Source organism: Gavia stellata, chromosome 3 (genome assembly GCF_030936135.1).
Source record: "Gavia stellata isolate bGavSte3 chromosome 3, bGavSte3.hap2, whole genome shotgun sequence".
Taxonomy (NCBI): domain Eukaryota; kingdom Metazoa; phylum Chordata; class Aves; order Gaviiformes; family Gaviidae; genus Gavia; species Gavia stellata.
This window is the reverse complement of record NC_082596.1, coordinates 41,252,009-41,270,076: the sequence shown is the minus strand read 5'-3', so window position 1 is coordinate 41,270,076 and position 18,068 is coordinate 41,252,009. Positions and strand designations below refer to the sequence as shown.

The 18,068-nt window shown below is 40.4% G+C and overlaps 1 protein-coding gene across 1 annotated transcript in view; it reads left to right on the top strand.

Moving 5' to 3' along the window:
• Nucleotides 1-18,068, top strand: part of RAB2A (RAB2A, member RAS oncogene family) — a 43,104-nt gene that overhangs the window by 2,158 nt on the left and 22,878 nt on the right. Inside the window, exons 2-3 of the mRNA XM_059836299.1 lie at nt 8,341-8,412; nt 13,891-13,958. Of these exons, the coding sequence (XP_059692282.1) occupies nt 8,341-8,412; nt 13,891-13,958 (140 nt within the window). The remainder of the gene's footprint in view (nt 1-8,340; nt 8,413-13,890; nt 13,959-18,068) is intronic.

Below are 18,068 nucleotides of genomic sequence, written 5' to 3'. Positions count from 1 at the left end.
TTCAGTTCCAGTGGTGGTCTGTCACAGCATTCCAACCAGTGAAGATATGCCAGTGGCCTTGCAGGCCATCTCATTTTCATAGTGATCAAGAAATTTATCACTGGGACTTGATTTAGAGTCTTTGGAAATGGATCAGCTGCCTGGTGACTCAGCAATTAGTTGTAAACAAACTGTAGGAGAAAAGTAAGACAGCATCAGCTGAAGACAGATGTTAACATTTAGCTTGTCTTCCTTTACAGCACTACAAAACAGTGGGTTATGTGAGCCATAAACAAACCAACGAAAAACCCCTGCAGTTATACAAGACACCTGCATGTGTCTTCTCTGAATTGTGATTCCACATACTTTCATCTGCTTAAACACAGGAATTCAGCATGATCTCAGTCTCTTAAAATGACAGCCACAGAAACTGACTGTGCAAGACTGCTTTTTGCTCAGCAGCTGTTGTCCCTTGCATTGCTTGCTTCATTGGTCATTGGCTTACTCTTTTGCTGGTACTTCAGGCATGGTAGCTTTATGAGCATGGGATTAATTCTATTACGGTTGTTACATTTTATATATATATATATTAAAAAGATTACATTTTTCTATGTAGTCAAAACTGTTTTAAGATCTAGTTAGTTTTCTGTTGTGGGAGAGACCTGAAATGGCATAGCTGTCTTTCACATACTCAACATTGTCATAGATCTGCATGGTTTTTACATTGTATCAGTGGGACAGTAGCTGTGGAATTTCATGGAGTTGGTACCTTTAAGAGGAAAACCAGCAGTCAGTATTCCATAATACTTGTATGAGAGTTAACCAGGAAAAATCTTTTGATCTGGATATTTCAAAAACATTATAGGAGTTTGCAAACGCATTTAGAAGTGTACGCGGTGCATTCTGCTTAGGGCTCTGAAACCTTTGCCTTGGTGGTTGATGGTGTCTGTTTCATTGTGATTGCCAGTAGGGCTCAGTTTTGGGGCCGGTCTTGTTTAATATTTTTATCGATGATCTGGATGAGGGGATTGAGTGATCACCTCGGTAAGTTTGCAGATGACACCAAGTTGGGCGGGAGTGTTGATCTGCTTGAGGGTAGGAAGGCTCTGCAGAGTGATCTGGACAGGCTGGATCGATGGGCCGAGGCCAATTGTATGAGGTTTTAATAAGGCTGCCAGGTCCTTCACTTTGGTCATTACAACTCCATGCAACGCTACAGGCTTGGGGATGAGTGGCTGGAAAGCTGTCCCACAGAAAAGGACCTGAGGGTGTTGTTCGACAGATGGCTTAATACGATCCAGCAGTATGCCCAGGTGGCCAAGAAGGCCAACAGCATCCTGGCCTGTATCAGAAATAGTGTGGCCAGCAGGAATAGGGAAGTGATCGTGCCCCTGTACTTGGCACTGGTGAGGCCACACCTCGAATACTGTGTTCAGTTTTGGGCCCCTCACTACAAGGAGGACATTGAGGTGCTGGAGCGTGTCCAGAGAAGGGCGACGAAGCTGGTGAGGGGTCTGGAGCACAAGTCTTATGAGGAGCGGCTGAGGGAACTGGGGTTGTTCAGTCTGGAGAAGAGGAGGTTGAGGGGGAAGAGCTTATTGCTCTCTACAGTTACCTGAAAGGGGGTTGCAGAGAGGTAGGTGTTGGCCTCTTCTCCCAAGTGACTAGTGACAGGACAAGAGAAAATGGCTTCAAGTTGCACCAGGGGGGGTTTAGATTGGATATTAGGAAAAATTTCTTTACTGAGAGAGTGGTGAAGCATTAGAAGAGGCTGCCCCGGGGAGGTGGTGGAGTCACCCTCACTGGAGGTGTTCAAAAAACATGTAGACGTGGCATTGCGGGACATGGCTTAGTGGGCATGGTGGTGCTGGGTTGGTGGTTGGACTTGATGACCTTACAGATCTTTTCCAACCTTAATGTTTCTGTGAGTTGTTGTGTTCATCCACTCTTCCCTACACATCTGCTTTTGGCCACCAGTTGAGATGGACTTTGATCTGAGCCAGGACGAACACTCTTAGCACACAAGTATTGCCTGTTTTTTGTAGTGGGTGACTGAAAGTCTGTCATTTTTTTACTTAGAAGTTTTTCTGTATGATGATGAAATCTTCTTTTCTGCTTAAACGTTTTCATTACCAACAGCGTACGACATGGGAATAAATGGGGAATGATACATGAGATTTCTGTGAAGACTAGAGCTGGATTTTTTTCCAGAATATTTAATATGCATTAAACAGGATTTTCTTATTAGAGTATGTTTACTAGATTCCACCAGAGAATGCTACTGAACTTTAGTATGCCTGAAATACCTGTTTTGCAATGGTCAGATTTCATGCCACCAACATAACTTGTCAGTTGTATCCTGTCTAAATGTCTCTTAATGATCAGAGTTGCTGCATCTTCCATGAGCAGGTTTGTCTTCCGCTTTTCTTGAATGTCTTAGTTCAGCAACCCTCAGAGCCTCTTGCGTAATGAACTTTCACTTGCCTTTCAATTTCTGCAACAATATCTTGAAGTTATTCTTATTAGGGGAAGATGATGAAAGAAAATACAATTGCTTGGTGATCTAATTCTCCTTACTCTCTAGAGTAAAGCAAGCTGTCTAGTCAACCATTTCACTTGTCTAGGAGATTCTCAAATGTTGAAATTAAGCAACTGAATTGGCTTTATTTTTCAGGCTTCCTTGTGAAATGTTTCTAGTGTCAGTGCACCACAAAGAGGCTTTCTCCAGACTCATGTAGTTTAATTTTGTTTGGAAATAATTTTTATTTATTTATTTTTAAAACCTGCAGAGTTAGCAGTTGGGCAGTGCCATACTAAACGAGATGTGATAAAGCTGACAAGCTCCTTTCAGTCCGTAGGTCTGCACTAATTTTTTTGTAGAAAGGGAAACTTACATCATTGGCTTCAGATGTGCTGTTGTAAATTTACAGCAATATTTATTTATTCAAGTATTGAAGCTGAATCATCTTTGAAAGAGTTAAAAAGCCCATTTTTATGACATTACTTTCCCCAAACTTATGTAGCCATCGTGAAGGATTTTGGAGGTTATTTTTCTTCCCTTCTTGTCCATGCTATGATTGCTATGTGAAGTCCCTTTGCTCTATAACAGGCACTTTGGAATTTTGTAGTTTATCCTTTCTATTAATTTAAATAAAATTTTCCTATTTGATGACAGAGTTGTGACGAGCAGATAACTGGCCGAAAAGAGGTTAGGAAAAATCTTTGCTTTAGGTTAGTGTCTCATTATGCCTGTGAAAGGGTAATATTGCACTTTGCTGAGTTGCATAAAGATGCTGTAGTTGGAAAGGAAGGAGAGAGGGAATGAGCTGCGGCCTGTGATAAGAAAAGGGCTTATGAAACATCTGGAAGCTGTGCAGGCTACTAGAAAGAACTAGAAGTAGCTCATAAGCCAGGATAGAGGTATGTATCTTGTGACATTTGTACTATTTAATTACCTGTTTCAAATCTGAGTTGGGTTTAAAATCTGTGTTATTTAAGACTTGTCCATTGTTTGAGACTGTCCTTAGCCTATTTAAAGATTTATTTTTGTTTGTTTTCTAAAGGGAGATAAGCAGGAAGCTTGTTTCAGCTCAGTTGGTATTGGGGCTTCCAGGCTGACTCAGTTGGTTACATGTGGAAGGAGGAGGTGTTCCTTTCCTTACCTTGTGGTGACTTCGATAGTCTACCATGAGCTGAATCAACTTGCTAACACAGTAGAAAACTACCTACTTTTTGGGTTAACTTTTTGCTTGGCTGAATCAGCTGAGTTGGCCTGGGGAAGTGCTTACCAAGGTCTGAAGTACTTTCAAGGGAGGAAACTGGACCTAGGAAGATCGGTGAGAACAAGATATCAAAGGGGGAGTAGGTCTTCATCTCTGTGAGTGGGGAGCTTATTGATCACCCTGTCCTGTGAAGCAACAACAAGAAAAATATAGTCCTGTGAGATGGCTGAGTTAAGCCAATGTTTATCTGCTGCCAGAATGGGTGGACCTGGTTACCACTCCTTGTCTCAGCTATGAACTTCTGCTTCTTAGCTGTCAGCATTAGTGCTTGTCTGATCCTTCAGAGAGCCAGTTCAGCTCACAAAGACAATTTAAAAAAAACCAAAAGCAAACAAATAGCAGGTACAGTCAGAAAAGTGTAAGAGCCATTTTAGATAAGGAGATGGAACTGTGTGGGAAGGAGTGAGTCTACCCATCAGAGGCAGGTAGCAGATTAACTGTAGGGATTTGTCTTCAGGATTCAGTTTTGATACCCTGGTTGGGATGACTACTACTGCAGTTCTTTTCCTCTATCACCTTTCTTGGCCTATAGTGGTGCTTATCTGAACAAATAAGGAGTGATCTTAGCCTGTCCCCCTGTCTTTTCTGAGGCATTTTTAGTTTGGGGCCAGATCAGCTTTCTAAGACACTCAGACATCACCGGAAGGAATGCTGATGAGTTTTGACTAGTGGTAAGAAAAGCCTGGAAGTTTTCCTCATGTTGACAGTAGCGCACCTCTGATTTTGCAGCTGACAACTGAACTTTCCTTGCCCTATTCATAGGGAGTCACAGGAGCTGAAAGGTAAGAAGGATGCAAGCCAGCTTTCTTAGCAAAAGCCATTTAACTGGCTCAGCTGTATCATCACCTGTATTATGGTTCCAGAGCAGCTTTTTTAATTGCCATGAGTGCAGCCTGCTACTGAAAAGAACAACTCTTCCCTTTGCTATATATTTTGTAACCCTAATCTCGTGCACATACTAGTGTTTCGGGTGACTGTAGTTTTATGCTGGATCCATTTCTTGGTTTAGCTCATTGCATAACCTTATGAGTGAGAAGGGAGAGGTTAGCTTTACAACTTAGCTGTTCTGGCTTGCCAAACAGTGAAAAGAACACTAGTGTTGATATAAGGAAGGGAGGTGTTGTCCACCTTGGCCCAGCCACGCTCCAATAGCAATGCTATGCCCAGAGAAACTGACTGCAGAGCGGCACCCAGATAAAGAGGAAACTGTTAAGGGAGGCAGAGGAATTTGGAGAACCAACTCGGGCTGATAGTTCGGAATTCAGAGCCGGAGGGTAAAACTACTGCAGCATGAGTTCCACTTCCTATCACTGTTTGGGTATGAAGGGATCCTAGAACAGGCACATGCAAAGAAGCATGCTGCTCCCCTCTGAGCACATAATCTATTGTTTTAATTTGTTCCTAAGCAAGAGCTTTTGTTTACTGTGTTTGTTGGTGAAGTGTATCCGAGCTCTGCTCATTTCTTGTTTTAAGATACTAAGATTTTTTTTCCTCTGGGGGTGGTTTATCTGAAGCTATATTAAAGTAATTGTGGCAGTAAAATGGTGACTGAGTTAATAAATAACTGAATTTGTCCCCTTTGTGTTCTACAATTGACTATCATAAGACATGCTCAACTACTTTTCTCAGAGTGTCTGCCTCTTTTCAGGTATAAGATTTACACTGTTAAGTGAATGAGATACCTGGTAAACAGCCACTTTGCTCTTAGAGTTAACCAGTGTAGTTACTTTAAACCATTTGTATGCCATGGAATTAGCTGCCATGCAACTGTTAATTGATCTTTGCAGCATCTGTTTATGTCACAAGGTGGTAAACTGCTTGGGACTTCATATACAGCTCCTGTTCCTGACACAGGTTCCTGGCTGTGTCTATGATAGCACACTCCACTCAGGCTCTGGAAGTGAATGGGCCGCAAGCTATTCTCGTAAGAACTTTCCTGTTACAAACTTGCAATGTCTTAAAGCTATAAAGTTAAAACAAAATATTACTATTAAATGTAGGCAATAAAATATTTATAAGTACTATCTAAAACGGATTATAACCTAAACTTAACAGGCACTACAGCTTCATTTGCAACTTTTTGAACCTCTTTTTCAGTCAACAACAGTACAAAATTTAGGGACTTCCAGACACTTTTTGCTGGAAGGTTCTGAAGTAGCAGGAATGGCACTAAACAGAAACTGGTTATTTCTTCTGTTTCTGTGTATGAACCCTGCAGTCTGCTCCTAAAAGGCCAGCTGCATAGAAGTAACTAGAGGTGCAGTCATTTTGTGCCAGTTTGAGACAGGGCTTGCATCAAAGGGACTGTGCTTGTCTGTCATCTTCACTGTGCTGACGCAAGTGTTTGTATGTTCTCCTGAACCAACAAGCTGGTCACCCAGGCTTACAAGAAGAAATATCAGATTGCCACTTGAGAACTAGTGCTGGGACACCTAATTGAGTGTCACTTTGTTGATTAGATTTTGAAATGTTTTTCTAATGTTTGTAAGATTTGTGCAGGAATATTGGATAGTTTTGAGGTTCTGGTTTATCCAATGATACTGAAATCACTTTGTAAGGTTGATGGCAAAAGCTGTTCTACATTCTACTTCTGGTGTGATTTATAGGTTGTTTTTTATAAATGGGATGGTGATTATGTTCTGCGATGGGGCAGCTGTATTTCATTGGTGGTATAAAAGTTATCTGTATGTGTAAATAGTGTTCCGTGAGTAGAAGAATTTTTAGTATTTCTAAGGAACCTTAAGATTTGTGTTCTCTGTCCCTACAGCTCCAGTATTCTGCCTTTCCTCCTCCCTGTTTTTTTCTTACCTCCAGCGTTCTCCCTCATTCCTCATCCATTTCTTTTTATGTCTGCTAATTTTGTTGAACAAAATCTATGCCTGCTTCCAAGCTGCTTGTGTTATGACAGCTTGCTATCATAAGCCAGAGAGCTATGGAAAAGAGATCTGTTAAGGCCAATGCTGCAAACTTTGCCTTGGGCTGTAGTTCTGTGCCACTCTAAGCTGTTGATCTGCTGGCTGCTGCATTTCTCTTCCCTCATTTGAACTAACTCTCATGCTTGTCTGACCCTGCATGAAGCCATTTCTGTTTGCTTTGTCACTCTTCTTGTCAGGTTAGCATGCTAACCCAGCAGACGACTGAAATGGCTTAGATGGGTTCTGAAGCAATATGGAGAAAGGGGCATAAATGTGCTGTAGGGAAGAGAATAGGGATAGCAGCACCAACAACTGGCTTAGGCTGCTGGAATTGCTGCATTGCTTGGAATATTAATCTCAGTGTTACCAATTTTTCACAACTCATTTTGTGACAATGTTAAATGCAAGTTTCCTGTTTCTGTTAGATGTGATTGAAACTGGCCACTTAGCTTTTAAGACCAAAATGACAGGTGGGCAGTGATTACGATTGTATAGGCTTTGTTTCCTCATGAAACCATACTAAAAAACTTTTGAGAATGCCGAATTTAGTAGTAGAAAGATCAATGTCACTATATGCAAACCTCTGGTATGCATACCTTGTGTCTTGCAGTATGGTTCTTTTCCTTATCCTTTTGGTTGCTGTCTTTTATTACCTATATGTCACTCCTGATCAGCTGTTGCTGACCTCTAGTATGTGGCTAAAATAGCCTTATCTTGCTGGACAGATGAAGTGAAGTACAGCAAGAACTCAGATGCTACAGTACTGTATGTTATGTGATATGGTTTAGAGTTTAAATGTATGATTGTCAAGTTTTAAAAGGCTGAAAATAGGAAATCTGACTGAGCAGAATGGGAAGAATGACCCCCCCTAAGTAAAAGAACAAGGAAAAATTAACTGTAAAAAGTATTAAGTTTACAAACCTACGTAGTTTGAGTACTCCTGTTGATGCCATTAACTTTTGCTTTTCTGTGCTTTCACAAACAGAAGAAATTGCCCTTTTGCTGACCAGTGTCCATGTAGTATGAAGTAGTTAACCCATTTGGGTCTGAAACCAGGGTATCTGAGGGGGACAATGTTTGTGTTGTCTGTCTGGCTGTAATGTGAACTCAGCTGTTGCCAATTCTTCTTTGACTATTTTTTGGCCTATTGGGAACCAGTGGGCAGTAACACGTAGTGGTTGTAAGCAGCCATGTATGTACTTCTGTTACCTCAGCTGATAAATTAGGAGATAGGTGGAAGTGAGGTGCTATTGAGGATCTAGTTAGCTTGGAAGAAAGCTGAAAGTATTGAAGGGGAAGCAGATGTAGGGTTGTGAGGAGCAGCAAGACCTGAAGTTACTGTGGAGAGAGGATGTGAAATGATTCTTTGAAGGTCTGTTAGGAAACTTTTTTCCCCCTTAATTTTAAAGGCAGAACTACTTTTTGAAAAAGAAGAAACAATTTTTGTTCAATTTTTAAAAATAACTGCTTTGACTTTAATGTTTCTGGAACTTTAAAAATTCTATGAAATAGTTGCATACACTTCAAAGTAGGTGAAATCCAGTATCTCAAGTTCTAGTAATGAATTTTAAACAATATATACCATTCATTTAAATTAATTTCTGTTGGTTCTTAACAGATTTTTCTTAATTTGCTTAAAACATCTTTCTTTCTTCTTTTTTTAGGTGTTGGGAAGTCATGTTTATTGTTACAGTTTACAGACAAGAGGTTTCAACCAGTCCACGATCTCACTATTGGTAGGTCTCTTTTGTGCCCCACAGTGCTAATGGTTAAGCAGCTAGGGTACCTCAGTATGCATTTATGAGTTTGTTGTGCTGCAGTAACATAGGATTTATGCTGTATTAAGGTAGCAGTGAATCTTTAGCTGATGAGTATTTCTTAGCTAATAAAGCCAAGTGGAGACCTTTTTTCTTGTTGCAAAGGTACAATCTGAAACAATTTAAAAAATCCATAGCTATAGTATCTTAACTGTCTCTTCAGAAAAGCTAAAACTGGGCATAGAAGCAGAATTGGCCAAGCTTGAAATGCATTTATGGTGATTCAAATGGGAGATTTTTCACTAGGGAACAGCTTCTGTAGGTACATCAGTGATAAAAGGAAGACTAGGGAAAATGTCAGCCCTCTCCGGAAGGAAACGGGAGACCTGGTTACCCAGGATATGGAGAAGGCAGAGGTACTGAACAACTTTTTTGCCTCAGTTTTCACCGGCAAATGCTCAAGCCACACTGCCCAAGTTGCGGAACGCAAAGGCAGCGACTGGGACAATGAAGAACTGCCCACCGTAGAAGATCAGGCTCGAGACCATCTAAGGAACTTGAAGGTGCACAAGTCCATGGGACCTGATAAGATGCATCTGCGGGTCCTGAGGGAACTAGCAGATAAAGTTGCTAAGCCACTATCCGTCATATTTGAGAAGTCATGGCAGTCTGGTGAAGTTCTCACTGACTGGAAAAGGGGAAATATAACCCTCATTTTTAAGAAGGGAGAAAAGGAAGACCTGGGGAACTACAGGCCAGTCAGTCTCACCTCTGTGCCCGGCAAAATCATGGGGCAGATCCTCCTGGAAACTATGCTAGGGCACATGGAAAATAAGGAGGTGATTGGTGACAGCCGACATGGCTTCACTAAGGGCAAATCATGCCTGACAAATTTGGTGGCCTTCTATAACGAGGTTACAGTGTTGGTGGATATGGGACGAGCAACTGACATCATCTACCTGGACTTGTGCAAAGCATTTGACGCTGTCCCATGTGACATCCTTGTCTCTAAATTGGAGAGACATGGATTTGACGGCTGGACCACTTGGTAGATAAGGAATTGGCTGGAAGGTCGCACTCAAAGTGTTGTGGTCAGTGGCTCAATGTCCAAGTGGTGACCAGTGACGAGTGGTGTTCCTCAGGGATCGGTATTGGGACCGGCACTGTTTAACATCTTTGTCAGTGACATGGACAGTGGGATTGAGTGCACCCTCAGCAAGTTTACCGGCGACACCAAGCTGTGTGGTGCGATCAACACACTGGAGGGAAGGGATGCTATCCAGAGGGAACTTGACAGGCTCGAGAGGTGGGCCCATGCAAAACCTCATGAAGTTCAACAAGGCCAAATGCAAGGTCCTGCACATGGGCGGGGGCAATCCCAAGCACAAATACAGGCTGGGCCGAGAATGGATTGAGAGCAGCCCTGAGGAGAAGAACTTGGGGATGTTGGTTGATGAGAAGCTCAACATGAGCCAGCAGTGTGCACTTGCAGCCCAGAAAGCCAACTGTATCCTGGGCTGCATCAAAAGAAGCGTGACCACCAGGTCAAGGGAGGTGCTCCTCCCGCTCTTCTCTCATGAGAACCCACCTGGAGTACTGCATTCAGCTCTGGGGTCCCCAACATAAGAAGGACATGGACCTGTTGGAGTGAGTCCAGAGGAGGGCCACAAAGATGATCCGAGGGCTGGAGCACCTCCCCTATGAAGGCAGGCTGAGAGAGTTGGGCTTGTTCAGCCTGGAGAAGAGAAGGCTCCGGGGAGACCTTCTAGCAGCCTTCCAGTGCCTGAAGGGGGCCTATAAGAAAGCTGGAGAGGGACTTTTTACAAGGGCATGTAGTGATAGGACAGGGGGTAATGGCTTTAAACTGGAAGAGGGTAGATTTAGATTAGCTATAAGGAAGAAATTCTTCCCCATGAGGGTGGTGAGGCACTGGAACAGGTTGCCCAGAGAAGTTGTGGATGCCCCATCCCTGGCAGTGTTCAAGGTCAGGTTGGATGGGGCTTTGAGCGACCTGGTCTAGTGGAAGGTGTCCCTGCCCATGGCAGAGGGGTTGGAACTAGATGATCTTTAAGGTCCCTTCCAACCTAAACCGTTCTATGAATATTAGCCTAGCCACAGAACCTTGAAGACAAGTTACAGATAAACTAAAGCAAAGTTAACCTTAAAGATGAATAAACATATTTACTATTTGGGAAGACTGACTTCTGGATAGAGAAGAATTGAAGTGTGAAGGTATTCACTGTTTGGAAGAGACAAGGGGTTTTTCTTCCTGACTTCTCAATTGTATGTGGACTGTTTGTGTTAGGTATGATTTGATATTGATACTAGGGGAAATGTGTGCATGTTGACAGAATGGATTGCCTCTGATCTAACTACATTAAATGATACAAACTTTTCTTTATCTTTCCACACAAAAGATGAGAAATAGTGTGGGAATAAATTCTGCAGGCAAGCTTAGTCTTGAGATCGGTTTCAATGTTAAGCATAACAGATGCTAGCCTCTGATAAGGTTGCAGAACCTTTGAACTTCTTGATGTTATTTCAAGGAACCTATCAGCTCTAATCGTGATGAGCCTTGCACAAAATATATCCCTAGTCTCTGTTTTTAGTTTGTGCCCTGGAATAGGTAGGCTTCCTGCGTTTGGGAGTACTGAAATAGATGCTTGAAATACAAACAAATATTCTTCATGTAACAGAATGTATCAGGTGGTTTGGTTATGGCTTCCCTTTTTCTCTTGACAGTCCTCCCGCGCTTTGTGTGTGGGTGCCTAATACAATTCAAATTCTTAGCTAACATCAGTTTTCAAATATTTCTGAGGTCTCGGCAGCAGATAGGGTGGTTGAATAAAGAGCCCGAGTTCTTTAGGGAGGCATGAGTTATTGTCATCTTTTCTTCTTTAGGCCTGCCAAATACATGACACCTTATATATCACTTATGCCTTTGGCAGCCCTGTCACATCAGGAAACTCATAGGTTGTGGGAAACAGCTTCACCTCAGCAGGGTGGTGGTAGTGCCAGTTCTTTGCCTGCCATATAGCTACCTGAAATCTGGGAGCAGAAACTGAAGCTAGTGGGATGAGATAAACCTAGATACCAATGTAATGAGGGATGTAGGAATGGAGCATGGGAAGCTGCTTGGAAAGGCAAAGAAGGGGGCATAGGCTGGAAGCAGCCTCCTTTCACTTAACTGATAGAATGTGTGTGTTTTGGCCAGGACCAAGTACTCAACAGATTTAGAAAGACACAAATAAATAAGTCACAGGAATGCCCATGCAGGGCAAAATGGGATGGGTTGATGTTACTTAATGCACTTCCAGCTGATGATGTTAAAACTCCAGAGAACCTGCAGATTGAATAAAAAGGCTTGTGTTACATAGCCTAACTTCTTTAATATGATACAATGATTTTAGTCTATGGGAGTGCAGATTCTATTCCTGCTGTGAGGAACTCAGGAGAGAAGCGAAACTGAAATTGGACATGTGGAAAAAAGGCAGTTCATCTAAGTTGTGCAAACTTCAGCCCCAAATTTTAATATAGCTAGCCTAAAATTTTATCTCTAAGATTTAAGAAATTCAAAGAGAAACTTTACCTCTAGTGAAAACAAGATGGGGCAAAAAACAAAAAAAGATAGATAGAATACATGGAAGCAGGTATTTTTCTGTCTTTGACCTACATTCAGAATTGTGCATAACTGTAATAGTGTACTCTAAAGGAGCTTACAGTGCAACAACTATCTCAATTTATTTTTCATCTGGGAATTGAAGTGTCTGGTATTAAAAGAAATGAAGGTGGGAGGGAGAAGCTGCATTGATGCAGCTGCGGAGGCGGGGACCTAATCCCCAACCCCCGCCCCCCCCCCCCCCTCCAAAAAAAGAAACCCAACAAAAACCAAACAGACATAAAAACCCAACCAGAAAAAAAAAAAAAAAACCAACATTTGTAGGTAGATACGGGTGACAAAAAACACTGTAAACACTCTGTTTGGTTTGCGCATTGCCCTTAGGACATACCCTTACTGTAAACCTGTACAGCTTCTATGCCTTCTTTAAGAGAACAAACTTACCATAAACTGTGTGTGTTGTTGCAAATTCACAATTTTCTCTCAGCAGATATTTTGATGGAACAGGATAAATATTCTTTAAATTTTTCTGTGTGGTTGTGTGTAGAAACTAAACATTTAGTATGATTGCTGGATTTAAATCGGCAGCTGTGTTTCTGCATTTTGAGATCAAGTAATACCTGCAGTGTTGACACTTGTAGGAGTCCAAGGACCTTCCCCTGGATTTGCAATCAACTTCAGAGAGAGCATTGTCATTCACCTGCTTCCTCCTTTCTGTCCCTCCCCCTCCATTCCTTCAACTTGTTTGCATACAGTTACTGCAGGTTATTGGGATGCTAAAGAGAGCACAATGTTCTTTGGCCCACGGCTTTTATTTGGCTCCCATATCCGGGGGGGGGAGAGGCGGGGAGAGTGGTTCCTCCCTGTCCCCTTCCCCAAAAGTCATTCTGCAGAAAGCAACGCTGCCCCCCACCCCACCCTGCTCCAATATTCTAAATAAGCTTTGGAAGAGACGTTTGGAATACTTCAAATTGGGGTTGCTTCATTGGAAAACTTCAGTCCAAATCTAGGCAGTGACCAATTTTAAACAAAACTTATGCTACCGGATCTTTTTTCCCTGAAATAAAGGATATATGAAGCATAGATTAATGGAAACTTGATAGCCTTTAAATATGTCCGCTATCTCTAGTCATTGGTCAGATTTTAACTACTGTAGTAATAGCCTCAATTTATGCTTAATTTACTGTTAATGATCTTAAAATTGCTTTAAAAGAAGGTACAAAATGCTGAATTCTTCCACTGAAGAAATTTCTTTTGTTTATTTGAAACATTAATTTTTTCCCTCGGTTATTGAATTTTGTCTTTAACTAGCTAGAATTTTGGAAGAACTTTTTTTGTAAAGGCAGATGAGTTTAATAAATACAGTAATAAAATTTATCTTGTTGAAGGTGACATTTGTATGCTCAATAGAATATTTTATTGATAAAGAATTGTAAGTTTAATTTCTTCTAAACGGGCTTCAGCAATCTATCACTGGTAGAGTGTTAAAATAACTGTGACTTCAATTTCCTGTTTGCATTCAAATGGACATGTTTTTCTCCCTCTGATCTAGAGCTACTAAATCATTTGGAAAACTCTGTAGGAAATACCTCCTTGACACTTGCGTTCTAATTAATGCATTTGTAAAGCACTTGGAAAGTAAAACTTTTCTTCCTTTTAGAAAACTTTCCATCTCTTTCAAGCAGCTGGAAAATTAACTAAAAGCAGATTGTGAAAGAGATTATTTCCTACAAATACAACGTTGAGTTAACTTAAACTTACGTTCTTGCTTTCATTGTACTTGGCATTTTTCTTTCTGATATATGCTAATAATGTAATATTTTGTAAAATCTATTCAGGTGTAGAATTTGGGGCTCGAATGATAACTATTGACGGAAAACAGATAAAGCTTCAGATATGGGATACGGTAAGTAATAAATCATAAAAATTATTTAAACATATGGCTCCACTAGCTTTCCCTTTGTTCTGGTTAAGCTATCCATCATCAGCACCCATGTGAGACCATGTACTTTGTCTTCCAGCTGTCTTTGGTTTCTATGAAGATTAAAAATTTGCTAAAATTTCCTTTTTTGGTGTGATGTAGTCTTAAAACAGTGTGAATTTCTGCTGTTTGCCCTGTAACTTTACTTCCTCAAGTAACACTTTGTCAGATTTGTAAGACTGGAATTTGTGCTGCCTCACTTTTTTCTGTAAGTTTTCTATATTATTAAGAACTTTACTTTCTATAAATAGTCTTTCTCTGTGCATTCATGCAAGGTCTGGTTAATAATAACATCCTGTTGGGAAATTGTGATGTGTCTACTAGCTTTACTCAAGAATTCTCTAGAGGAAATATTTGCATTTCCAATGTAGGAGAAAAGATATGGCTCACTGTCTTCACAGAAGACTTAAGAACTCACGTTCACTATAATCGTGAAGACAGTACATACTTCAGACAACCAAGAAGGGACTGGTAAAAGCTTCAAGTTTCAAAAAGCCTGCCAAACCCCAGACTTCGACTTTTGAGGGGGTTCACGTTAAGAACATACGTTAGTGAAGGCAGCTGTTCCCTTCTTGTCACTTTACCATAGAGCAGTCAGCCTCAATGTCTACACTTGTTGTGATGCAACGGCTTTAAGATGCTCATACTGATAGCTGTGTCTTTCAAATGTGCTTAACTGTTCCCTAAGGCAGGGCTGTCTGTTCCTTTTCCAAAAGCATTTTAGGATACCTTTAGAAACCAACAGATACATGAGCCATAGCCTCATGTATGTGGTCAAAAGTGCTCATTGGTATAGCAAATCAATGAAGGGAGATACGTTCATATATGCATGCCTACATACATGCATGTTTATATAAAAATGTAAACAAATGCAATATTTTAGCTAACTTCGTAGGTAAGATCTAAAGTACCTTACTTATTTCACAAGTTCATCACTTGAAATGGCATCTAACGCCTGTGCCTCCTTGGAAGTTCTCCATGAAAAGTTATAAAAAAATATGGTCAGATTGTGCTTACTTTAGGCTTTTTCTGCCCTGGGCATTTTTAGTATTATAACTGTGGACTGCTGACTACCAAGGTGGCTGATCATTTTTAAGTTCAATAGACAAGCAAATCTCTGTATAAATAGTAGCTGCAGAAGCAGACTTTTAGTATGTAGTGTGACTACATGAGAATATATCTACATTGGTCTTTGTTTCCTAGAATTGGGACAGATTCTCTGTAGACAAAATTACTGATTTTACTACCAATGCAGCCACTGTCTTTCATTGGCTTTCAAAATGATTTTGTTAATGTACTGTTATCTGCTCCTTGGATACTAGTGAACTTCAACGATTTTTGAGTAGATTGTGGTTTTCTTAATGTCTCTGACTCAGTAGCTCTTTGCAATGTTTGGTTCCTTGAATGCTTGCACAGTGTGTGATAATCAAAAGCAATTCCACTGAAATTTTTGTTATAACTTACAAACTGGTTTGGGGCAGGGATTTTATCTGGCTAGCTTCTTAACTATATCGTACATAAATTAAAAATACTCATTGAAGGCTTTCATACACTGCGTAGGTTGTACGCTTGTGTTGTAGTTAATAATTTATAAGTTGTAAACAATGAATGACTTAGTATATTGACCATAGTTAAAATTTGAACTGTATACAATCTGATTTTTAAAATGGGATATTTGTATTCTAATCCAATCTTGGCTTGTAAGCATATCTAAATTCCAGTGTCTCAGTTCTGGTCTTGGGTGCAAAGGTGTTGAAGGAATAGCAAGATAAGAAATATGATGAGGTAATCATCAAGAGATGTTTTACTTAAAAGTGTTAAGGTACACAAAGATGTCCATAATGACTAAAGTTACCATGTCTGTATTGTGTGTCTGGGTTGAGCATTTCCTGAATTTCTTTTTCTGTTAGCAAAACCTGCTAGCTGTTGCTGGTGCTATCTCCATATTTATTAAGCTGTAACGATTTGTGTTTCATAAGAGAAAGTTCGTTTTACACCTGTGGTTAAAGAAACACATGGAGCATTTATGTTTTCAGTTGGTGCTTACTGAGTCACAGCACCAGCACTTCTCTGATTCAGTGCTAGCCTTACATACCTACTTTTAATCCATCACTGAACACAAAGCATCTTCATCAGAGATATAATAAGTGGAGAACTGGATAAAATTTGTTTTGACTGGTTAACAATGAATAAGGACTTGCTTTCTTAAGAGAATCAAGCACTCTAATTCAGATTTTTCTGGCCAGAGACTTCTATGCAACGGTGCTCGGTTTGTGTTGTCTTCAGCAGATCACTGCAGTTTCAAGGAAATGTGTATCTTAACAATGGAACCTGCAGCATACCTCACTGCAGGAGTATGTCATAACTTACAGGGGCAGCTGAAGATAACACTGTTGCATGTCTGTGAGATCCATTTGTGTGCTGCTCGTGTATTGTAACTCAAGAATATTTGACTTTTTCATTAGCTTCTTAGTTTGGATCAGGAGTGTGTTACAGAAGTTAGCTCTGCTTCCTACAGTCTGGTTTTCGTGTGGGAGTATGCAAACTGAATTCCTTTCATATAAGGCTGAACTGGAAGATATGCTCAAGGAATGCATGGATGCCCATTAGAAATTATAGTCCAGTATTTGGTCCTGTGAGCCAGTAGTCTAGTAAAACTAGTCTGATGCAAGAAAAACAAAACAAACAAATACCAAAAAAACCCTCCAAACCAACACACACAAAAAAAGCCCAAAACAAAAAACAACAACAACAACAAAGAAAAAAAAACACCCAAACCAAAAGAACAAAAACCCAAACCCCCACATTCCATGGAAGATACTCAGTGTGGCCCTTGCGTACTTAGTGTTAGATGTTGCAATCTTGGCTCTACTGCTGATGTCTTCTACACCAGCAAATAGTGTGTCCTGTTCTCTCACAGCTGCAGGCTGCTCCTGATCTCCCTACTGCTGGGTTCTGCAGGCTTGTTGCTATGTGTGCTGTGGCACGCCTGGGTTTTTAGGTCTGTGAGTCTTCGGGTTTCACTTTTCCTTTCTGATGCATTTAGGTCAGTCAAGGGGAGTGCAGGTGTTGGACCAAGTTGTTCATTTGTCCTGTCTATCTTTAGTCTCTAGATGATTTCCTTTCCTATGTCTCTAATCTTAGTAATGGATTTCAATAGTTGCACAGACTGAGAAATACTTTTGTCAACACTGGTTAGTTGGTAATTGCCTGCTATGCAAAATTAAGCTACTCTTTTGTGGAAGTGAGGTGTTTGAGCTAGTGTCAGTTACAAAAATAACTTCTAGGGAACTAGAAGTGGTCAACAGAAGCTGGTAAGGATCAAAATGGCTGTTCTGGGAGTTATTAAGCTTTGAGTTTAAACAAGCTGTGTAGATGAGGTTGTTTGTCTTGTGGCAGTGTAACACTGAGAAATATTAAAATTGTTTCTCCTCAGAAGCACTTCATAGTTGCGGAGAGATACTGGGCTTGTTACCAGCCTGAGTCAGTAGCCTTCATTCTGTTGTTGAGGGGGGTGTTCTGTATTGTATTGACTGTTACTAACAAGTCATTGTTGATGAGCAAAAATAAGCAGTAGTTGAAAGAGGGAATTTAAGTTCTTTCAGGTGCTGCAGGGGGAGAGATCAGTGATGATACTAAGTAATACTACTTATGTTCTCGAAATTAAATGTATATAAATGAGAATTTTTCCTGTGTATTTAATATAATAATTTTTAATATCTATTTCTGCTTCATTTCATGGAAATAAATCTGATAAATTTTATTTTTATTCATTTTTATGTGTCTATAATACCTTAGTCTTGCTCAGACTAAGAGTAAATATCTGAAATAATCTTTTCTTTTTTATAAGCTATTTTCAGGTAACTTCTTGGTTTCCATACAAGTGAGCTTTCTAGTAGTTGAGAGCTTGCACAAAAAAGCACATTTGTGCAAGACAAAAGGCATAATTGTTGACGGCATGTTTCTTTTTCCCAAAAACAATGGTGTGACTTGTCCATCCACTTTCAGATATTCTGAATATACTAATCCTTCTTG